Source organism: Diabrotica undecimpunctata, chromosome 2, assembly GCF_040954645.1.
Source record: "Diabrotica undecimpunctata isolate CICGRU chromosome 2, icDiaUnde3, whole genome shotgun sequence".
NCBI lineage: Eukaryota > Metazoa > Arthropoda > Insecta > Coleoptera > Chrysomelidae > Diabrotica > Diabrotica undecimpunctata.
Genome location: NC_092804.1, coordinates 57,861,321 through 57,887,536, shown reverse-complemented (window position 1 = coordinate 57,887,536; position 26,216 = coordinate 57,861,321). Strand labels below are relative to the sequence as shown.

At 31.8% G+C, this 26,216-nt stretch overlaps 1 protein-coding gene across 2 annotated transcripts in view; it reads right to left on the bottom strand.

Moving 5' to 3' along the window:
• The window catches only part of LOC140434596 (fatty acyl-CoA reductase wat-like), a 107,481-nt gene that overhangs the window by 35,186 nt on the left and 46,079 nt on the right, over nucleotides 1-26,216 (bottom strand). For both annotated transcript variants that reach the window (XM_072522973.1, XM_072522972.1), the window contains 2 exons: nucleotides 8,279-8,553; nucleotides 5,006-5,254 (listed from right to left, as the gene is read on the bottom strand). In XM_072522973.1, coding sequence (XP_072379074.1) covers nucleotides 5,006-5,254; nucleotides 8,279-8,533 — 504 coding nt within the window. In that variant the 5' untranslated portion in view covers nucleotides 8,534-8,553. The remainder of the gene's footprint in view (nucleotides 1-5,005; nucleotides 5,255-8,278; nucleotides 8,554-26,216) is intronic.

Here is a 26,216-nt window from a genome sequence, read left to right as displayed (position 1 = left end):
GCGAGTACTTGACAACAAATAATGCATTGAGGTTTGCCTTTTAATTCGATGAAGAAATATTGATTTTCTCATTTTCCTTGGAACGTAAGATTCTCTTCAAAAATTTTGCGTTTTTTGGCACTACTCATTCTGAATTTAACATTCAATTTATTCACCACTGTTATTTCAACACGACACGTGCAGCTGACTGAAGCTAACTTCTCGCTCATTGGGAGTGGGTGTTCAAGGTTAACTACTTTCTTAAGATTACGGAAAGTTAGACAGGGTTGGAACAGGTAAAAGTTATCAATGGCAATATTTTTGAAATGTGTTTGCGGGGGCCGCAGTTTAACGAGCCTTCGGTCTAATGCGGCCCGCGTGCCAGAGGTTGGACCACACTGACCTAGGATATAACAAGTGTGTTTAAGGTAACCGTATCCAAGCTAAAATAAACATATAATATGCAAGTGAAAAATAAAAAATATTAAAATTATTTACAAAACTATAAAGCTAAGAGGTAATGCATCAAATAACATTATTTCCCTATCAAAATGGAAAAGGCAACAAAAATATTCGAAAAAAGTTTCGAAATAAGTACAGCTAGTTTCAAATGCAGCCGCAAGCAATTCCACGAAATATTTTATCTCGTAGACAATATAAACAGCTATGCAGTGTCGTTGCAGTAATAACAAAATTGAGAATATTTTATATTTGAAACTGCAAAATATTGTAATACTCACTTAAACAATAAATGAAATTTATTTTTACAAAGATTGATTTATCTTTAAAACCGTAGTTATACAGTTATTAGGGATATTCGAAAAACTGATGAGAATTATCTTCAAGAATTTATCACTACTTATTATCTTTTTCAGTCCGATAAAGACAAGTGAAAATTACGTGTCTTAGAAACTATTTTATAGAATGGAGACGGTTAAGTATAGTACGAGTAAACAGATCAGATAAACACCGAAATATAAAGGAATAGTTTACAATGTGTTTAAATATGTATATACAAACTCTGTTTTCTGAAGATAATCGAACCAAGCGAAAAAGAAATTAAAAAAGCGAATATGTTATAAAACGTAGATTTAAATAATTCACAAGAATTTCCCATACAATACCTGCTAAACGGAAAGCAAGTGTAACAGACTTGAGGGGCTGCGAGAAACAATTCATTATAAATACAATTTAACCTTTTCATAAGAAAGAAGGTTGTCGTGTGTCATTTAAATTTTTGCAGAAAAGACTAGAAGAGGCGTACAAGTGGACTGGAAGTTTAGTTTAAGAAATCTATGTACATGTAGGACACTCGATGCGGAATAGCTGGTTAGTTGTTGTTTATTTAAATAGGTTTTATACCAAATGCTCTTTTATAAATAAAGGTAAACAATATCAAACGAAGAACTAAAAGAGCTCAGCAACATCTTCATTACACGTTTATTTCTTAATTACCAGCTTGATTACATTTTTTTGTTTAACATCCCAATATATTTACAATATGTAACACAATTACAATAAGTAAATTGTCTGACAATATTTAACAATATGTATAAATATTATTAAAGAAAAATGTCTTGTAGAACATTGACCATTGACAATTTCCTGTGTATTCTTGGCACTGGGGTCTTTCGTTTGAGCCTTCGTCTGATTTGTTGTCTCATTAAATTTTAGGCTAGATTATTGGGGTGATATGTTAGTCTCTGATCATATTGTTGGCAAAGTTTGGCGACTTCTTCGTTGACAGTTTAAGACCCAGTTATTTTTGCTTGGTAAATATGTGTTTTCTCCAAATCCGATCCAAATGCATTCCCAAGTATTTTATGTCGTGTTTCTGTGGCAGAGGTTGAGCGTTTAACGATACCGGAGGGCCGTTTTCATCGCGGATTGTAAATGGTACCTACACAGATGTTGGCTCGTAGACGCCACATTTTTAGCCATGTTTAGCATTTAGGTTAGCCTGGACTCTGTGTCATGCTACAGCTGGGTCGTCATGGGAAGAGATTACTACTGTAGCATCTGTATAAAATGCTGTTACTTCTGGTAAGATGGGTAAGTCCGCAATAAATATTAGGTACAGCACTGGTCCGAAAATACTGAATTAATATTCTAGTCATAATTGGGTAAAGTATGATATACTCATCGTGATTTTTTACAAGGTAATGGCGGTCTTGTAGGTAGGACCTTAGCATTTGAAAGTAATTGTTGGGAAGGGAATTTTATTGGTTTTGTATAAAAGGCCATTATACAAGACTTTGGTAAATGCCTGGGAGATGTCTAAGAAGATTTCGGAACAATATTTCCTGTTTTCCAGTGATTGTCGTATTTGTTGGCAAACCCGGCGAATTTGTTCAGCGGTAGCGTGCTGTGGCCTAAAACCAAACTAATGATTAAGTATTATTTGTTTATCAATTAAAATTGACAGTGTTTCCAATATTTTAGACATAATAGGGAACAGTCTAATAGGTCTGTAGAACTTTATTTCCTCCAAGGATTTTCCTGGTTTTGAAATTAATATTATTTAAAATAACTAAAGAACACTAGAGGAAAATGTCCTGTTTCTAATACGGCGTTATACAGTTGTGTAAGATAAAGTAGGCATTTTTTTGGTAATTCCTTTAAGATTCTTATGTTAATTAGGTCATATCCTGGGGACATTTTAGGGTTTAATTTAGTGTGAATAATATTATTGACTTCATTCAATGTAAATTTTTTTAGAGCAGTTTCAAGTTGATCGGGAGATTCTAGATAAATATGGATTTTCTTATCTATATTAATACGTTTATCTTCAGCAAAAACTGGAAAACCGTTTTAAGATATTCAGCAAAAATGTCGTCGGCTTTCTCTTTATTGCTTTTTGCCCATGCGCCATCTTCAGTGCGGATTGGAGTGTTGGAGAATTGAGGACGTTCTATTTTCCTAGTTGTTTTCCAGAGTGAATACTCGGTAGCTTCTGTGGGTGGAAGATGTCTAAGATAAGAACGCTTTTAACTGTGCTGTAGCTCTATTTAGATTGGTCTTATCTTGTGGTACTCTTGTCAGCTGCCATCTACGTCTTACTATTCATTTCTCAATAATTTGTTGTTTGATTTGATTGGGTAGTTCATGAGTAGGTAGGTTTATTTTCTTGATAGTCTTTGATTCCCATGCAGCTTCTTGTATGGATTGTTTAAGGTATTCTTTGGTATTGTCAATGTTCAGGTTTATTTTTAGTGAGATATTTAATTATAATTTATTGGTTAGTAATTCTCTGAAGTGTTTCTAGTTTGTGGATTTGTTAGTTAATGTAGCCGATGGTGTTGTGTAAAGTATTTCTGAACTTACTTCTATTAAAACAGGAAAATGATTAGAACGAGTTTCATTTGTTTGTTAGATGTTACTTAAGCATATGTAATGCTGGGTTGTATATATTGTTCAGATTTAATATTGTGTGTGCGTGTGTGTGTGTGAGAGAGAGAGAGAGAGAGAGAGAGAATATGGCTTGGAAGCAGGCCCGTTAGCCACAGATTTTTGTTTGTTACTTTTTAGCATGATATATTAGTTTTTTTTTATACCTATCACTGTTTCATTTAAAAACGGCAATATTTATTTCTTCCAAATAGCCAATCAGTAATTAAGTTATTCTTATATCATGGAAACTTAGTAAATACTCTATAGTAATTGATTTAATAGTGGTAGAGTTAGCTTGCTTTGCATGAGGTGCCGGATATTTCGTTTGCTGTAATTCTTTTTATATTGAACAGCCCATGTAGTTGGCTGAAGATTAATTTCGCATAGTTTGAATTTCACATTATTCGACCATTATTTTTTTAGGCATTTGTCTGTTGCGTGGTCTCCGGTGCAGTTAACGCAGCGTGGTCTGTGATTGCAATCTTTCTTTATATGTTCGTAATAATTACATAACGAAGTAAAAATTTAACGTTACAACGGCCCTCTGCTTTTTTTTTTAATTTGCTTTGCATGATAGCTTATAGAATATGGTATTTTCCTATTTTGGGCACGTGATGTTTCTCACTACATGCCCAAAATATGAGAGTTGGTAACTCGATGCGTCCACTAGATACACATCATCTTTCGGTAACACCACATTTTGAATGCTTTTATTTTCTTACTGCTTGTTTTTTTAAGGGTCAGTGTCTCTACTCCATATAAAATGGTTGAGAATAGATGACAGTTAAGTACTCGGAGTCTAACCAAAACATTAAGGCCCAGATGGCAAAGAACAGTTTTCATTCTATAAAACATGCTTCTGGCTTTCACAATTCTAACCATCCTAGACAAGTGAAGTTTTGGATTCTTTCTAGTAGTAGTTTACATTAGAGTTTTTGCTGATTATAATCATTTTCGTTTTATCGATATAAAGACTCATTCCGAAATTCCTGCTAGTCAATTCGATTCGGTTAAAGACCGTCTGCATTATTAGGAAGAAAAACAGTATTGTCAGCGTATCGGAAATTATTTATAAATATTCCATTTATGAAAAGTCTGTTTTCAATATTTGTTGTATATTCATTCAAAGTCAAGAAATAAAACGGGATTAACTTTTTTTGGTTATTATTTTTTGATTTCGAAAGAAATTTTTTGAGTTGCAAATTAAACCAACTTTGTTATTTTGAATATACCGAAAGAAATTGAGAAGTGTATTTTATATTTTTAATATGGAAATTTTTTATAAAAATATTTGTATCCAAAATATAATATCTTTGAACGTAACCTACCGCACGCCGCTGTATGAAACTGAGTTAAATAGAAACTCATGTACAAAACTTATAAGGATTTCTTGAAAATTACAAGCTTATTTATTCATGCAAATACGCGGTTTTATTTTTGCTTAATTCAGTTGGACATTCAAATGCATTTTTAGTTAAAAAATCAATTAAATTATAAACAAGATGTCCAAATTTACAAATGTCTTCATATAATTATGGATATATAAAGTGTGCACTCAGATAATCGAATTTCATTTAATTTTATTAAAAATTATTAAAAACGTAAAACAATTACATTGCTTTTATATTTACCTTACCTTTAAATGTTTCATTTCTTTGGTTATTTTTATAAGGTCCCTTACAGCTCTTATGTTAATATATGTAGCTGTTCTAATTTTTTCATCAAATCTGACAGTAGCAGCATAGTGAAAGACTACTTGGCATTCCGCTTTTAGAGTTTCTATATCTTCGTCACATAAACCAAAATTTGGGAATTGTGCGTCTCCAATCAATACTTGAATTTTTTGTTTAAATGTGGGATTTTTCCTTTTTATAGGTTCAAAACACTAAAATAATTATTAGTTATGTAAAAAATCAATTATTGTAACTGGTATTTATACAGGTTATAAAACGTGTAAAACTACTGGTTTTCAAAGTGTTTCGAAAATCTATTAAGAAATATTAAAAAAAATTTTGTTTGAAGAACAACAAAAAATAAATTTTAACTATACATTTCCTAAATACGGGATGATTTACACTCTTATCCGGAAAGATATGAAAATTTATTTGTACAAAGCTATATATTAACAAATCTATGGCTAAGGGTGTTATTTGGCTAAGAAAATATTATGGGTGATTGGAAAAAGGATAACATTCCTGTGAACCATGTTTTTAGAAGATATAAAAAAACTGTTTTGCGCCCAAGCCGCTAGTTTTACTAAAAACATTTCTATTGAACATTTTTATACCTGGACAAGGTACATTTAATGCCAAAGTACTAACAGTTCATGCCTATTAGGTAAGTAGTTATTGATATTTGAAAGTACAAAAATCTTATCCTTTTTCCACTCAAAATCGAAAACGTGAGTAAGACAAAATAAAACATGGCATTTATATTATTTTTAGTCTTCTGGGTCACTGTTCTCTCTATTTGTTGTAGGATTTGCAAGTATATCATCATAGAAGGCCCTGTAGTCCTCTGGTATATAATGTATTATTTTAGAAATATCTTAGTTGTATGCTTTCGAGATGGAAAGGTTTACATTATCTTGTTTCTTCATATTAAAAAGACCGTAGGTTAAACCATCAATGAATTCAGTGAACAAATGACTATTTCTTTTCAATATCTTTGTCAGTCTTTTTAAAATATTGTGGCCACCAGCCTTTGAAATCCAGTATCTCGGTATTTGTTAGCCGTTTTACTTGGAACTTATTGTTCCTTTTCTTGGAATACTCAACGATTTCGTTGTATTGATCAGGAGAATAAATCATTTTAATTTTTTTTTAAAGAGCGCTTAATAACTGAGAAGTTTCTGTCACAATGCAAAAAACTATGGCCTCGGATTGGAAAATATTGATGGATTTCTTGAAACCTACCATTCACGGTGAGTGCAGTAAACAAACTGGTTAAAGTGTGATTACGGTTTTGTCCTGCGGATGCATTACTACTAAAGACATGCAAGATTTTTACTTCTTTGGGATATGTTCGGTAATGAAGTCCAAAACCGACGTACTGACTTCATTGGAGCCTCGCTGAGCATCTCCCTCTGTGTATGTGTAGAACATCGATATATCATTGCCAATGCTATGGGCATTAAAAACATAATATCAAAGTTTGCGTAAATAAAACATTTCTTGACACGTTTTTTACGTGTATCAGTAATATGATCCTTTTTCCGCTCAACAATGTTTTTATATAAAGGCGACTGGCGATTTGATCGTTTTTGCGCTCAGCCGATAGAAGACACCAATATTCATAAAATGGCTATCTCACTTTAATTCTTCATATTTTTGGAATGATATCCTTTTTCCAATCACCCATTCATTTAAAACATTCTTTTTCTCTATAACTTTACGTTTGTGGACCTTTATGTTCATACATATTATACAATCTGAATACAATCTGGATACCGGATACTATCCATTAGTGGATGTGTGTAATGTTATGTTCCGCGTCTGAGCAACGCATTTTGGTGACAGCTTTATAAAACTCGTTTGATTTATTATATGTTCAGATCGAGAACCATCTCACATTGTAGCTAAATTTATAGCTTATGGTGGAATGACTAGCCAGAGATTCGGTGTGCTCATTTTCAACCAACTGGCTTCTCTTATCATGTACTGTACTATACTGCAGGTGGTGTTGGGAGTGCTATCATATAATTCATTTGAGATACAGTTCGGTTGGGTATCCATTTTAATGATTGCCGTAGGTGAACACGCCAACTCTTCTTTGTTATATTATTATAATCTACTGCAAGTAGATTCCTTGGGACCAACAGCGAGAGAACAACGCCACTTGTCACCGACAACGGAAGAGCTGTGACTCTAGTAGTAGGTTGTATTTAGTGTAGACAATTATTAGGAAATAATAATCGCCAATAATGACGATGCCCCCTTCCTCATTTTGTAAAACCGTATCTATTATTGCCTGCCTTCTTATATTTACTCCTTGCGGAAGGAATTTTGTAGCATTCAACATAATTGATTCTATCCGGATTTTACAGTATCTATGAAGTATCCATGATTATAATGAAGGTTTAATATTTTTTCGTATGTGTTTGTATATTCTCTTGCTGTGCTATTCCTGACATTATCTAACCAAATTTAGTATTTTGGGATAGCAAACGATCCTTTGTTTGATCTACTACGTCCAGTAATATCAAACTATATTCTTTGGCTCCTAATAGAATCTCTATTGGACCTGTCTCATTAAAATTTGGATCCGCCAGGACTAAGGTCCTATGGTTCCTTTCCTTTATCTGTATCTCCTTTTCCGGTAGATTCTTTGTTAGTTTTCGTAGCACAAGTGCTTCGGTTTTCATTTCAAATTCCTTTTTGAAATGTGCTTCTAAGTTTAATGTCACGCTCCATTTCGACAGCCTTTTTATTCCGAGACTTGTAGCGGCCTGCTCTGTAATGAATAATGACTGCGAGACTTGGTCAATCAATGCTCTCATCAATTCTGTTTCCTCTTGAGTCTCTTACTCGTACTAATGCAGTTGCATAAAGTGTGTAAATGTAGCCTTCGTCCTTAATTAATATCCTATCGATGAAAGAGTGGTCAAGATTTGGCCTGTTTCGGATAACATGTGCAAATCTGCATCTTAGAGGTAAATCTGGTAAAAAGGTTTTGCAGTCTACCATTGTGATCAATAACTAAAGATCATTACAAACGTATATACTTGTATAAGTAATGATCTTTAGAAACATTTTTGCTGTATAAGATATCACACTAATTAGGAGATGATCGTTTTATTCTGTAGCGTTTGCCTTTTTAGAAAGACAAATAAAAGTTCAATGAAAACAATGTTCCATTACAGTAGTTATTGTTTTATTTATTTTGATTAAGAATATAAAATTATACTTACTGGTTCATCAAATATTTCGTCAAACCTTTTTTGGGGATCTTTGCCTTTCTTTTCTCTAATTATAATAAATATCTTTTTAACATCACAGCTTCTTAATAATTTTTCCATTACTAATTTTCCAAGGTAACCAGTTGCGCCTGTTATTAAAACAGTTGTGTCTTTGTAAAATTTACAAATTTCGCTGTCTTTTTCTTCGTCTATAGTGATATCCGCTCCTGGTGGATGGCTTAATCGTTGCTCATTAGTCATGGCCATTATTTGGTAATTTTCTAATTCTAAAACAAAAATTAAATAATTTTAAAATAGTTTAAGAAAATACAAAAGTTTGCTAGATATATTTTGGCTTATCGTTTATTTTACGTAAATATTGACATACTCATATATAACTGTTTGGAAACTCAGCATACTAGCAAATATATACCTCGCTCGTAAGATACAAGAGAGCTTTCACACAAGTAACCTTACCATCCAAAAGTTAAATGAATATGGTCCAAATAATGAACAAGCTGAAGACGATAAGCAAAGAATGTGATCTTATGTCGAACAAAAAAAAAAGACAAAAAATCATGATAATAGACCTCAATTCGTCCGTCAGAAAGATTGCTGATTTCAAGTGGTCGGTAGGTTTAACTACATCGGATTCCGAATTTCAAAGAAAACTACGAAAAAATCTGTTACAGATTGTCAATAGCACGTAACCCAATTGTATTTTAATATATAAAAAGTAAACTAAAACTACTAAACACATCAATCTTTTCTATTACCATATCTGAGAGATGATCAGAGAACAAAATAATGTGCCCTTACACTTACCAGCTCAAACTTCCATAAACGCTGGCCTATAAATGGAAGATTGCTTATACCAAAAATCACCTAGTGAATTCTATTAGCTTAATACTCTTTATAATATTGTATAGAAGTTTATGTTGCTATGTAATTATGGAAGATTCGGTATTGGAAAAAAATTGAAAATCGTCTTTCGATCAAGTAGCTTGTTTACCTATATTATTCCCTCCAATACAATTCTCAGTAGTTAATTTAAAAGGTGTACCAACACCATCTACATTTCAAAGACAAACAACAACAACAAGACCTCTTGAGTTGAGTACATATAGAGATCTTTGTATTTTTTAGAAACTTCATCAGCAAATTTACTAAGATATAAATTGGAGCTGGAAGGTCAAATAATAGAATAAGTGATATAGTTTAAATATCTAGGCATCACATTATCTTTGTACGTAATGCTATAAACAGAAATGGAAGATCAAGTAAATAGAGCAAACAGAGCTTTCGGGTGCCTGAATGAAACAATATAGAGAAATAAAATTATCGGAGAAGAAATGAAAGGTAGAATTTACTAAACGGTCATCAGATCAATAATAACATACGCAGCAGAAACACGACCTGACACAGAGAAGACAAAAGGGATGTTAGAAACAGCAGAGATGAAAACACTTAGAAAAATTAATGGCAAGACACTATGGGACAAAGCTAGAAGAACAGATATACGACGTAGATGCCAGGTATAGAACAAAGACTGAGTAAGAAATAGAAAAGAAGAGTGGAACCGTCATATAAGCCGAATGATCGCAAATAGAGTAGTAAAAACGGCAAGAGACGGTTCCCCAATGAAAAGACCACGAAAACGATGGATCGACAACTTACTGGAGGTACATTGAAAAACAGACACAGTCATGTCTACATAAAAAGACGAAAAAGAGAAAAAGAAACATGATCAAGGGAATTTTTTAACTAATGGGTATTACAGAGTCGTCTCTTCAACCTAGTAACTTATGTATATTCTTCCCGTAAATACAATTCTCAGTACGGTAAATTAGTCTCAGAGCAGTAATTTATTTAGAAAAAGGTATAAAATCCAGATCCCATACTTAACGACATTGGCGCCAGTTATGTCTTAGTTGGACTTTCACCGTCTGGCAATACCAACCCAATAAATACTAAATACTATAAAATATTCTTAACTACAGAAATATTTCGAGACAAAAATGTGACCACTGTATACTCCACGTATGTAAAAATTTTTTTGTGGTTTATGAAATAAATGTGATTTAAAGCCATGATATAGTTACGATAAAAACAATTTAATTGTCTACTAAAGTGACACAGCTCTTTCTAGAGCAAAAAAATAGTAAATGGACCTTAAAATATGGCGAGATTGATTGACAAAGAATTTCTAATTATTTTTTCCGTAACAAGACTGGTTTATTGGTTTTGCAATATGCGTATACATGTTTATAGAATGAAAACCGAATGGGGTCAATCTGCCCATTTCAGAATTTAACGCACATTCCAAAACTGTAACATTCATAAAGATACCTGTTTTGTTTTGTAAGAATACCTTATGCTTTTACTCTCAGACGTAAAATATTTAACATTGATTTCGTAATATATAGAAGCCATTAAAAGGCGTGAATAAAAACGGGGTTTATGGGTTATTTGAGTAGACTGGTAGTCTTTCAAGAGTTTTAAGATTTTTAATTGTTTTTACAGGTTAATTAATTGATTAATTAATTCTCCTCCTAATTAATTTTAGTTTCTTTAACGTGAAAATTTAGTTCTTAGAAATATTCTTTCATATTTGAACAGCCATGATCCTCAAATAAAAACTTACTTTATAGTTATTATTTCCAACAAGATATTTGACAAAAGATGAACTATGACACGAAACAATTTTTGTACTACATTTCTAAAAGGTGCGTTTTTACCAAAAAACATTTACAAACATCTACACACAAACATTAGCAAACATTTGCTAACGCTTGCCAACACATGTTTGGCATAGTTTGTCAAAAACAAGAACTCGAGAATTTGAGTTCTGCAACTTGAAGTTTGCAAACATTTGCCATCGTTCCGTCTTGTTTGTACAAAATGGCCCTGAGAAGAGAAGTTATATGTGCGACTAGTTTTATAATCATGTTTCAGTTAGTAAAAAATGAGAATATAAAAAAATAAGAAATCGTAGGTTTTGGATGATAAATTTTTAATAGAACTTCTAAATAATTCGTCCACACTATTTCTGTTGCTATTTCACACTAGGCGTCGATTTTTTCAAATTTATTGTAGTATAGCTTATTAATAGCATTCCATATTTCTTCTTTCATTTTGTAAAATTCAATTAATTCTAAACATTTCTCATTATCTTATTCCATTTTTTTGTAAAAAACAAATAAGTCTCGACTAATCGCTCACCGAAAACAACCTATTCCTTTCTACTATGACAGACTATAAAACCTAGTGTCTTCACCAAACACGCACGAACAACGAATCCCTTTGAAGTACCGACAGCCGACGGAACCGTGCCAAACAATTGCAAACGTTTGCAATTGTTTGGAAGCGTTCTCAAATCTGTCTACACCAACCAAATAAAATTCTTTGCTAACAGTTGCAATCATTTGCAAACATTTATCTTGCAAAAATTGTATCTAATGTAGTATTAGGTGATTTGTGTATTTTTTTTATAGAAGAATTTGTGTAGAGAAACACAAAAATAATATAGGTTTTGCTTTATCACCTACCTGTCGTGGGATAATAAGATTACCATAATTTACTTAAACGAACCCACCAATCGATGGCGTTTGTTGTACTAATGATATGGAGAGAACCACAAACCACACAACACACTGCTGCTTTTACCTTACCATCATAGCAGATTTCACATCGAAAAACAAACATGCATTGTTTATCCCAATTTGAAGTCTACTGTGCGTCAGTTCTGCATGACGGTTCATTGCCGGTCCCTAAACCTTCAAAAAGTTGACTCCAGATGAATCCTTAACCTTTTCAAGTAATCAAGTGTGCGAGTTACGAACTAACGTAAAAATAACGTATTCTGGAAAAGGTATTTTGAAATTGTCATCCTTTTTTTCACAAAATAGGAATATTGTGTATTGCAACAATGTAAATGGACAATGTATTAACTAAGAAGAAACCTCATGTCTCATGAATGGCGTTTATTTATAGATTTCTCGAAACGAAATTCAAATGCCGTACTTCTGCATACTGAGAATATATATCTCCAATACCAATCTTATTGATTGATACTCCATTCAAATATCTCATGTCTCATGAATGGCGTTTATTTATAGATTTCTCGAAACGAAATTCAAATGCCGTACTTCTGCATACTGAGAATATATATCTCCAATACCAATCTTATTGATTGATACTCCATTCAAATAGCGTATCAATGGTGTTGGCAAATTTCAGCTGATCTCAAAGTTATATGAATGGTAACGGGAGGATAGCCTGCTTTCACTAAGTATAAAGAAGTAGTTTATGAAGTAAATGATTATCCTATTGTCCTAATTATAAAATTGGGTATGATAAAAAAAATGTATTAAGGCAATGGCCAAATCAGCAATAGGATTTTAATATCTTAGGGAGAACTTTCCAAAATTAAATCAGGCGAAAATAAGGAACGAATTTTTGCAATTTTACTAGAGGTTAGTGATGAACACGGTGAAAGGTTTCATCCGGGCATATGTATTAGAAATGAAGAAATGTGCCAAGGAAACAATACGGTGGATATGCTTGCCGGACTTTATATTTAAAATCAGCAGATTCCATATATTTAAAAACATATTCCATTGGGTGGTGTAATTTAAACCAAATCTTAATGTTACTTCCTTATTCTCTTTGTATGTTTTTTACATGTTTTATTTTCGCTTTCGTTTTGGTTGTCTTTTTATGGATGATATGCTTCATTTCAAATTTTAGTTTTATTTCGTTCTTTTTTGTTTCAATCTGTTCCAACATACGTGTATAACAACTACGTGTTAAATATAACGTAAAAATCACCAAGTACAGAGATCGTGAAATTCAAATACGAAGACAATGAAGAATGGAAACTTCTCAAATTATTGTTTTCTCTACAAATGGAGTCCTTCCAAAGAACCTCCTAGGAAATATAAAAAGCTAGGTCTAAGTGAACATGTCTTTTAGACCATGCAAAATGCGCATGAAAGTTTTTGGTAGATACTCCAGCATACCAGAGCTCAAACCATTTGATACCGTAGATATCTGAGATAGGTGAGTTTATTACAAAATAAAATAAAATGATTTGATTAAAGTGATTTTGGTAATATTCTGATAATTGAACAGATAGCTCCAAAGACATTAGAAAATAATGATAGGAGGAATACGTAGTTAGACAAGCACGGTTTTAACATGCAATTTAGGTATACCAAAAATATAAAACTTTCTAAAACTGATAAAACTAATTTCTATATCAATTGTGAAAAGAAAAGGAAAAGAAATTCATGAATTTATTATAATATTGATTTAGCAGTAGCTGTAGCCAAACAAGTTATATTACTTGTGAAAAAATTATAAATTATGCATTTTCGTGCTTAAAATGTCTTCGCAATACGCTGTCCTTAAATTAATTATGTTGCCATCCATATCATTCAGATCACTGTACCGTAATACCTGAATGAAAACATGTTATTTACACATTTTTATTCCATACTATTGATAAAGTCAATTGTTAACTTCACTAAAAAGTTTAATAAACTATATATATATATATATATATATATATATATATATATCTATATTATATATATATATATATATATATCTATATTATATATATATATATATATATATATATATATATATATATATATATCTATATTATATATATATATATATATCTATATTATATATATATATATATATATATATATATATATATATATATATATCTATATTATATATATATATATATATATATATATATATATATATATATATATATATGAAACTTTAATTACTAGTCTAAGGTTTAACTACATAACCGTAACCTAAAGACTTTTATCGCTTTTCTTTTTCGTATGTTATCTTAATTGAAGTATTCAATATATATATATATATATTTTATTTGAAATTTCTTCAACCACAAGGGTTATTAGCAATGGTCGATTTTACAAATAACATAAATATAAAAAAACAAAGTATACAATTAGATTTTGTTGATTAGTTCTGAGGAAGCCAAAAAAAGTATGGTACGATTGTGGTCACTATGTTCACTTAGAATGTCTTTTATTAACGCGGAACACAAAGGTATGGGTTGCTTCTGTCTGGAGATGATAACTTGATCTTTTCTTTTCATTGGTAGCCTTCATGGTAGGACTCTTTGTTTTATGGATCTAAGGTTAGAATTTGAGACATTTCATGTTTCCTGTCATTTGTTCATTATTTTCTGTTTAAAATATTGTTTGACATCAAGGTCGAGACAAGTAGACATTGACAACGCAATTTGTTTCTTAATTGTTTGTTTTGCAAAGTTGTCCTCTCTTTCATTTCCTTTTATTCCACAATGTGAAGTCCAAAAAAACTGAACAGTTCGATGATTGATTTGGTATATCATGAGTTCCGACTTAAATAAACTTAAATTAGAGTGTTTAGTAAAAAGTTTGTTTAATGAGGATAATGAACTCAATGAATCACTAATTATTAGGCTATTAACAATGTTATTTTCATTGACGAATTTTATTGCCTAAAGAATGGCAAATAGTTCAGCAGAGAATATAGTGAATTGCTTAGGGAGTTGAAATGACCGTTCTTCGCTGGTTGTTACAAATGCAGCACCCACTCCATTTTCCGATTTTGACGCATCAGTATAAATGTGGATGGACTTGTGATGACTATTTAACTTCTTTACGGCTTTGGTTTTAAAGAGGTATGATAAAGTATCAGATTTTTTAAATGATGTAAGACTGATATCGCACTTTGGGAGAGATATTGTCCATGGTGGAGGATTATCAGAATTTGTAAGTGTGAATATAGGAGGTACAGTGATGTCTACGTTATTTAGAATTGTGCTAATATAATGATAGAATGGTGGATCTAATTTTCTTCTTGACCTAAACGTCGAGAAAAATCAGTCAGCAAAATGTTTCTGAAAACAGGAATGGTTGGATTTGCCGCCACCCTTGTATCAGATGAAAAACTTAAATATTCCCTTCTAAGCCGAAGTGAAGGCTCCCCAGATTCACAGTACATGTTCTTAATAGGGCTTGTGTAATCTGCCCCCAATGCTATCCTAATTACGGAATTATGAATTGAATCGAGAATTTTAGTATTGGAATTTTTGCCGAGTTGTACGCAACTGCACATAATCAAGTTTTGAGCGAATTAGGGATCTGTATGAAGTCATTAATGTTTGAAAGTCCGCGCCCCATTGCTTGTGACCTATACCTCTTAACATATTTAGTCCATTTTGAAGTATTCAATATTGTCAAATGATATTTAACTTATCTACTTCTGCTCTACATAGTTTATTTGATTTAAATCCAAACTAGTCGCTTGTATTAGCCAGTAATGTAATCGTTATTTATTGTGTGCTGAATTTTCCATTGAACTTTTCCTGAATCAGGAACAAATATTGAGATATATAGATATAGATAAGATAAGAGTGAAGTTTGTATTATTCTTATCTAATCATCCAAGAATATCCATCTTTAGAAATTTGTCCCCTCTTTTCTCCATTGTTATCTATCCTGGGATATTTGGCAGCATGTTGTTTTATGTCACCTGAACATATAATTTAGTAGTGTTCTCACCATACACGTTCGTGAATTATGTCTCCTCGCAACTATTTTCTAAACCATACAGCTTAAGTTAATAAAGCTTTGGGCAACTGTACAAAGGCAACCGTTCCCAGTTTGTATGATATGAAAGTGAAGGTATCATTAGAAATGCTACAAAAGGAAGGAACAACTGAAGTAAAGAATTAGAGAAAACATACAAAAGCGAAGAAAAAAGAAGTCAAGAAACAAACAATTAACGATAAATGAAGATATATAGAAGACAAGAGACTGAAAAATTTAGAAGCATACACAAAAATATGACATGAAAACACAGTACCGTATAATTAGCAAGCAGTAATTACCGAAACACCGGGGAAATTAAAGATAGTAATGGAAAAATTCGAAAAGTGGAAAAAGAAATAATTAACAGGTGGACATATTATTTTGAATCTAAATATAAAAAGGAAAACATTGTGAACAATTAGATCGAATAGAACAGGTAGGCCTTATAGAGGAGATATATTTAAACCAGGATATATGTTCAATAGAGGAAATAAAAACTGCTATAGGAAAAAGAAAAATTTTAAAAATAGCAGGAATCAATAACATACCCTTCTTCTTCAAGTTCCATCTTCTATCGAAGGTATGAAATCATCATGGCTATGTTCTGCTGACCCTGTTGGCTGCTGCTCTAAATAGTTCTGCACTATTGCATTCCATGTCTTAAGCCACGATATTCTTTGTATTCCCACATTTCGCTTTCTTCGAATTTTGCCTTACACAATAAGTTGCAATAATGAGTATTTTTGTCCTCTCATCACATGTCCTAAGTACTTAAGTTTTCTTCTTTTGATAGTCAATATTATTTCAGCTTCATTTCTTATTCTTCCTAGTAACCTCTGCTTTTGACAAACTTTGAGTACATAATATTCGTAGGATCTTCTGCCAAAATTCAAAGGCGGCCAACTTATTCAAATGCACTTGTTTTAATGTCCATGCTTCCAAACCATAAAGAAGAGTAGTGAGCACGTAACACTAAAGCATCCTTAGGTGTAGTCCCAACCTTATATCCCGACAACCAAGAAACTTTTTAAGTTTAACGAATGATGCACGTGATCATTCAATACGTGTGTTAATTAATTTAGTTTGGTCTACATTTGATGTTCCTAAGTATTTGTAGGTATCCACACTCTCAATTACAGTATCTTCTACAATCAATTGGATGTTTTCATCTGCTGATTTAGTCATGATTATGCTTTAGTTTTCTTTCAAACTCATTCTTACTCCGTATTCATGACAGCATTCATTAAGGCATTACAGTATCGTTTGCAAAACGCAAATTATTCAAAACTTCGCCATTGATAGATATACCTTCTGTTGAATCTGAGAGCTCTTCTTTAAATACCGCTTCACTGTAGATATTGAAGAGTAGTGGTGACAGCATGCAACCGTGGCAGACTCCTCTCTATATTTTGATATTTCTGGTGTTCTGGTTGTCAACTCTTACCTTGGCTGTTTGATTCCAATATAGATTAGATATAATTATCATATCGGGTCTGTCTTCTGCTTTTTAATACTTCTGATTTTTAGTATTAAAATAATTAATAATAAAAGCTACAAGCTTTTTATGTTGAACCTTATCAAATGCCTTTTCAAAATCTACAATTTCTGATCCCACTTAAAATTATTTTACAAAATAGCGCCAAGTTTTAATAATTAAAAGTTGCCCAAAAGGTATTAATTAAAACATTATTTATAAAATAATAGTCAGTAATACCTTATAATTTTAGTGAATATTATAAAACTGATAATTTTGCAGGTGTTATTAAAAATAATTAGAAACTAGTTTTAAACTAAAACATCACTTGCCATTATTATAATAAATACTTACGATTTTAATAATCATGATTAATTTCATCACTGAAACTTCATAAAAACGAGTGTGTCTTAATTTAGTTACCCCAAAATTTATTATTTTAATTTTCATGGTTAGACCAATATGGATCCAATGCATTTATCAGTATTTCTCAGTTTTATAAAATTACGACTAATAAGATGCTTCAAATTAAAAGACCGAACGAATCAAAATCACGACGGAACATGGAAAACGGAACGGAAAAATGGAAAACAGAATATCTAACATCAATTCATAAAAAAAGGTAGATAAAACCGTATACGATAACTATAAATGCATTAAAGTAACACCAATGATGAAAAGACTGTAAGAAAAAGTAATAAAATGGTTAATGGAAAATGTAGGTATGGAGAAACAGAAGAATAATGTAGGTTTAGAGGAGGACGTTGGTGTGTGTAAAATGTTTTTTACATTAAAGCAAATAATAGAGAAGAAAATAAGTACGGGAAGGAGCCCCGATTTACTTTTCATAAATTTAACTAAAGCCTATGATCATGCACCGATATCCAAGATATGGGAGATAGGTATATAAGATCAAAATAAAAATAACAATCAAAATAAAAATTGAAAACAAGATAATAATAGGATTTCACACAACTAAGTGTATCAAACCAGGATGTTCCCTCTTATCTACCTTGTATAAAATATATATTGAATATAGATTAATAAATTGGAAAAAGAAGTGGTATGAAATGAGTATACCATTTGAGAACACAAAGTTATATACATTACAATTCGCTGATGACTAGATAATACTGGCACAAGAAAAATATGACTTGGAATACTTATATGGCAAGGAAATCACGATAGGAATACCACAAGGCAGAACTGCAGAACTATACTCGGTTTACCGATTCCAGTTCCAACTGTCTAGCAATTTAGTAATTATTTTTTTTACTGTGTTGGTTAAACTTTGACTTTAAATTGGAAGTGGCTGCAGCACACAATATACAATCAAGCAAAAGTGCTCATAACCAATATTAATTTCAACTTATATGATAGAAGACTTGAAAATTATTACGGTTGGTTCAAAAGATAGAATAATTAAGGAAAACACAAACGTTGGTGGTATAAACTTCACATGTTGAACGAAATGACGTAATAAAAGATTATTAATTAACCAAAAATTTCGTGACTGTTATTTTTTACAATCGTAGTGCCATAAAAATGTATTTTGTCGTAATGTGTCTCCATTATTTATTGTTTACTTGAAATCGACCTTGCTATGAGTATTTATTACATTCAGGAAGTTCTGTTTATTTAAGACATAATTTTTCTTTATGTATTTTATGATGTCCACGTACCGTATTTGTGTATCTATAAGTTTATATTTCATATTCACATACTTATCATCTCAAGATCATCAAGTTAACAAATACTTAACTATCGCACTGCGGAAATAATATTACGAAAATTAAAGAAATTCAATCGAAATAATTACAAAAGAATCTTTTAACTGTCATAAACGGTGTATTAGATAATTTGGTAAATACATTTTTTTCGAATTGATTTGTTTGATTAATTATTAAGCTTATAAAGCAGCATATTGATTATTGTCGGCAATACAATTTGTTCTTGACATTGATCAGCAGTTTACCTTGTTTAAAATCTAATTATTGAAGCTTACATCTGATTTAAACTATGTTATATTAATCAGATTTATATATAAGATAAGATAGGAAACATTAGGAAAAAGAAATATTATTTTAACTTATTTTATTCTTATTCCTAATTCCTGTACCATATCTATAAATTAATAACATTTAACGGGTTTTCACCCATATATTTTAGTGGCTCATAGCATGTATACTTCGTTACACTGATGATGGAATTTACATTTCGAAAACGTTCTGTAATGTATTTGTGATATAGTCCGTTTGGGTATTTTATTATATACCTTTTATAAAGGACTTGAAATAAAAATTTTTGTGATACATGGTATACAGCCAGCTACAGGAACTTAGTTTCCTAGTGGATAATGGGAGTCCTCTATTGGTCAACCTGATTGTGAATGAAATAATAAAAAAAGTAAGAATTAAAGAAGGATAACAAATGGAAGAAAAACAACTTCAAATAATCTGCTATGCAGACGATGCAATACTATTCTCTCAAAGTGAAGATGATTTACAACGTATGCTGCATCAAAATGAAGCAAATTGAAGCTAGAAGGTCAGATAATAGAACGTTATGGAGTTTAAATATCTAGTCATCACATTATCTAGCTACGGAAAGCTCGAAACTGAAGTGAAAGATCAGGTGAATAGAGCAAACAGAGCCGCAGGCTGCGTAAATGACACAATATGGAGAAAGTAGAGGAATATGGAGAGTACAGATTTACGACGTAGATGCAAGGTGGAGAACATCAAGAACTGGGTAAGAAATACAAGAGTAGAATGGAAAGATCATATAAGCCGAATGACAACAAGTAGAGTAGTGAAGACGGCAAGAGACGGTTCCCCAATAAGAAGACCATGTAGGTCAGTAGGAAGACCACGAAAACGATAGAACGACAACTTACTGAATGCACATTGAAAAACAGATAGAGTCATGTCTACATAAAAAGAAGAAGAAGAAGAAGAAAAAGAAAAAGAACAACAAGAAGAAGAATCTTATTTTTATTTTTCATATAATTATGAAGGCAACTCAATATTGAGCTTGTTTTTGATGCCCAGAATATTGTAGTGTGTATTTTTTTTATTTATTCCTCCTTGACCTGCCCATCTAATTTCTTGAATTACTGCAATATCGTAGATCTTCCACGTACTTATTTTTAATTGATCCTGTTTTTCATTTTTTATTATGATTTTTTCTGGTTGTATGCTTTGTTATTTTTTCTAGTGTATTTATCTAATATTCCTTTGTCATTGTTTTTTTTTGTGTCTATCCGATATTTTTTGTTCCGTCAGTTTTTTGACGTGGCTTGGTTTACTGTTTCCAACTCGTTTTTTTTCTTCGTTACATTTCTATATATCTCCGTTAATGTTGAATTTTTCATAGCTTACTCGGGTGTTCTTATCATTTGATTTTTATAATTTTACAATTTTCCTACTCTATCTTCATCTCTTTTTATGTTAGATCTTTATTAATGTATACTTCTGAATTCGCTGTTCTTAGTTTGTTTATTTAATGAGTTTCTTAAAACCGTACAGGCACTATTAACCTTGAATTTAATACAAAAAGGTGTAAAAGCATTTGAATTAATTCGGATTCCGAACACAAAATCACCAATTTAATTGGTGACTCATTGATAGAATGTACTTAAAATATTTAGCGATCTACTGCGTTTTGGAAAAACTAACAGATATATGACGAAGAAATGGTCAAAACATCATTAAAAAATTAAAAAGTTATCACACTATAAGATGTAATTGAAAGCGATTTTAGCGTTCTTAACTCGCTTAGTTTTGTTGCTAGAAACTAAAAAAAATATGATGAGTTTTCACCGAAAAGTGCTCCATTTTTTGATTATTTGCTGCACATCTGCTACGGTGCATCTAAGTTCTCATAAATGAATTCTTCTTTTTCTTGGCTGAGATGATTAACGAATGCTTGTGCTTTGTCGTTATCGGCCTTACTCCAATCACCATCTTCCTTTCTAATGGGACCAACATGTTTAATGTGGACTTTCAACGAGTAGCCCTATTCAGTTGAGTTTTGTCCTCAGGAGATTTAAAAGTTTGCCACTTTTGTTTTCTTCCTGTTTTCTTTTTGTTTTCTCTTTTCGTTGATTAAAATTTGGATAGGGTGCACGGTTTTTACTCTGATTTAGATGTGACGTTGCTCTCCAAGCTGCCTCTTCAATGATTGATGTAAGGTGATGGACCGCTTCCTCAATTGTTTCAGTTGTTTTAAGAGAAATATTTAAATTAATTGCATTTTGAATTTAACTCTAAACAAACTCCAATTTCTTTTATGATTTGAAAATGTGGCGTATTTATTTGTATTATATAAATGTTCCATCACATCAATAAATATGGGGAAATGGTCCAAAGAACGGTTACAGGAAGGTTTAATATTTAAAAAGTAATTCCTTTTACGATAGCACAGTTGATAAGACCGGGTATTTTATTTTTATCTGTAAACCAGTAGGTTAGTTGTACTGTAGAAATTGGAATCAAATTATTATCGTTTAAACTAAAGTCCTCTTCTTCTTGTTCTTATGGTGCCCTATCCAATTAGTGGATGTTGGCGACAATTCTGGCATACTCCTCTCGGTCTTGTGTGGCTGTAAAGAGTGCATGGGCATCGAGGTTTGTCCAATCCCTTATGTTTTTAAGCCATGAGTATTTGTTTCTTCCGATACACCGTTTTCCTTCTATCTTTGCTTCCATAATAAGTTTTAAGAACTGGTACTTGGAATTTAGAAATATATGACCAAGATAAGCAGTTTTTCTTCTTTTTATTATTGGCAGCAATTCTCGTTCTCTGTCCATTCGATTTAATACTTCGACATTTGTTGTGTGATCTGTTCAGGAAATTTTAAGTAGTCTTCTAAATACCCACATTTCAAAGGCCTCCAATCGGTTCATCACATTGGTTTTTATGGTCCAGGTTTCTACACCATATAGCAGTATGGAGTAAATGTAACATTTTACAAAGCGATATCGAAGCGTTAAGTTAAGGCTGCTATTGTTTAGCAAGGTTCTCATATTAGTAAGTTCTTCTTCGTGTAGTTATCAATCTTGAACCCCATCTTATATTTTTTAAATTAAAGTCACCTGCTACAATGAAGTGATGACCAAGTCCATTGAAATAATTAGAGAAATGTCTCCCTTTAATTATTTTACCAGGGGGCAAGACGTTTTATGTTACTTCCAATGAGAAACGCAGTTCCGCCATGACCTTTTCCCATTAAATATGTTGTGACATAGGTGCAGAAATCAAGCATACTAAAATGGCTCTTGTTTCTTGCTCTTGCTTCAGAGACCATCATGATATCAACATTTTTTAATCTTGTAAATGAGTTAATCTCCTTACTATGGTTTGTGAGGCCGTTTGCGTTTCAATGTCCAATTGTAATTTTAGGGTTGAACACTAAATTTTGATAGCATCGTTATGAAAAAGTCGAACATTTTTTCCATAAATTTTTGGACCATTAATTCTTATCGGTTACTTATTTCTGTTGTATTTACTTTTTTTCTGTGTAGTATTTGGGACAGATGCGGTGGTATGATTTTGTGCCTCCACAGCGTTTGCATATGTAACAGATAGGCGAAGGAACTTGACGGATAATGAGATTTTATTATCTCTCTCAATTTTGGAAATTGTTTCCTTTGGACCTCTTTGTAAACTAAACAGCCTCTGTAGTTGGCAGGATAATTTTCTTAACAATTTGTGCACTTGACATCTTTAATTCGTGTTTGGTTTGGACATTCGGATGACAAGTGATTGGCTGTACATTTTACGAATCGAGGCATTATGTTGCAATATTTGTGAGTGTGTTCGAATCTCTTTTGAGATGTGGTGGTTTAACTTCAATAATTATTGAGTTGAATGAGTAATGTAATCATTGAGTTAAGAGTTGAGAAATCTGACATATATAAAAAATGCTTCGGGTTTTCGTTCTAGTTATTATCTATTATCTTTTATTTATTCGTACTATTGACTGATATTATGTCTGTTCACTTGTAAAATTCTAATAATGATCAGATGAATACTTCAGATATTTTTTCAATTTAAGAAAAATTAAAATTTAATTTACTTGAATTGTTAGTCGTCTATTAGCATAATTTGATTTAAATGATTCCCTTTAGTAATAGATATTATTTTTCTAAATGGTTATATTTGTTATTGTCTACCTTATTAACATATTGTTGTTGGTGTAAAAATATTTATTTTATTTTTTGTAACATCTATATCAAAGCATTCAGGACAATATTTCAAACCAAAGTAATATTATTGTATTAAGTTACAATTCAGTTAAATGAATTTCTATTTATTTTTGCTGATAAATGTAAAGATATCAAATTATGTATTCACATCGAAATTATATCATACACGCTTATGAAATTTTGTTGGTAAAGCTGTTTACATATAAAATGTGTTATATTATAATATTAATGATAAAGATCACAAGGAATATTTTTTTGAGATAGAAAAAATTACTAGGTATTAAGAATTGCAAAATATTCTTAAATAAAATATTGCTATAAATATAACATTGTAATCGAAAACAACGTTGCAACATACATAAGTAAGTTTTGAGAAGAGTTACAGAATGAATTAACTAAATAACGAAACTTTATTCTAGTTTAAATGAATTTTATTCAACTTTTGACAACACGAAAACAAATGGCGGAACGTGGTTCACAATAAAAAATAATTTGGTCAAGACCTGTCTCATTTTTCTTTGGATTATGTGCTCCACTTCCCCAATTACTTTAAAAATCAGTGAGTTCGTTCTGGGTTTCTTAACCGCTTTCATTAACTATTTGTCATCATGGTACACGAGATGTATTACCATCTTATTCGTTGCTTCTAAGTGACGGTGGTCTTATAAATGTACCGTCTTTTTAATTTATTGTCGCTTACATTGTATTGGTACAATTTTTCTACCACTCTAACAGCGATCTACTGAAAAGTAAACAGACAAACGGGTATGCCTAAATCCAGATTTTATCGTTCTCTGTAGTCACAAACTTTATTTTATTATCAGCGCATCGTGTACTGGAGCTTGTCGATAGTTTTGGGTTAATAAGTAACTAAAAAATGAAGTACAGTAAAACCTCCCTTAACCGAAACCTTTTTAACCGAAACCTCGTTTAACCGAAACGGCTGAGTTTCAATAATTTCGACAATAAAAAGGAAATTTTTATCGCAAAACGTAAACAATTCCATTAATTTCACTCACCGATTCATGCCTATGTATGTTGGGAAATCAAAAAAACCAAGAGCTCTAAAAGATATTTCCGAAAAAGCACTTCCAGCTTTTTATAAAGGCCAAAAAAGCTCATGGATGTCGACCACTGTATTTTCAGAATGGTTCGAACATGAATTCGTCCCAAGTGTAAAATCCTTTTTAAAATTAAAAACCTTCCCATCAGAGCATTGTTGCTTGTTGACAATGCGCCAACTCACCCTCAAAATCTTCAAAATGGTGACAATTGTCAGATTTTTGCCACCGAATGTCACGAACTTAATTCAGCCGTTAGACCAGGGAGTAATAGAGACATTGGACAGACATTATAGAGGAACGTTCTTAAGATATCTGTTATCACAGAAGACAAATGAATCCAAAAGTGTTTATTCTCAAATCTTTAACAATGAAACATATTGTTTATTGGTATGCTGAGTCGTGGGCCAAGATCAAATCTTCAAATGCTGGAACAAACTTTTCGATGGGATTTTGATTGACGATCCTGAAGAAGAAAATGGTAAAGAAACGACAGAAAAAATGAAAACTTTAAATAAAAAATTTTGCCGGGATGTGAAGAAATTAACCAAGAAGAAATACGTGAGTGGTTAGCAGCCAATGACTCAGAAAGTGAATTCATCGACCAGGACATCATTGATATGGTTCTTCATTCAGACAACCTGAGCATATCAGACGTCGAAGATGACGACCCAACAGACAACAGGCAGCACGAAACCGCCGACTCGCGTGCCTTCAATGATTTTCAATGCCGTAGAGATAAGAAGATTTTCAGATTGCTTTACGTTTCGTCGAACAATCGAATGAGGAAAACTCATGATGTTTTGCAAATGAACGATGAAGAGATATAGCTGCAAAACATCGTTGTCAAACAAAAACGCAAAAGAAAATATTATACTTCTGCTTATACACCTTTAACATGGTCAACTAATCATAGACCTATTTCTCATCTTTTGGAAAACTTTACATAGTCTTCTGAAGTACCAGACTGTATTCAAGACTTTGATAATCCAACCCCATATAATATATTTTAATTTATTTTATGCTAGACTATATTAGTTTTATGTCTGCAAACTTGTACCAACTGGTACGTTGGTACAGAACCTGCACCACTCCGTAATTAAAAAAAAAAATAAAAACTTAATTGCAAAAAAACATCAGATTGTGTGTCAAAAATAAATAATTAAACCCTTTGTGCATTTTTTTTATCAATTTGCGAATAAAAATGTTGCTCCACTAGAGCATTTTTTGCATGAAAACTTTTGCTCCTAAAAGAGTTATTATTTCGATAAAGTAATCGGCAAAATCCTTCTATTGAATCTTAATATTCCATCGTATAAATTCGTATTATTTTGCTCTAGCCATTTTTGAGTGCTACGAATGAAACGACAGAAAGCGAGATCCCACAATATTATTTCCTCGTTGCAGTTCTAGTATTCTTATTCTAGAATAAAATTATTTATTTTCTTTTATCAAAGCTTCCTTCTACCTAGCATGCAGAAATTCTTTCGAGCTATGGCGTATTTCAAACACTTTTTTTTTCAGTATTTTACATCATTTTTAGATAAAAGTTTCTTGACATTGATTGGCTACTCATTT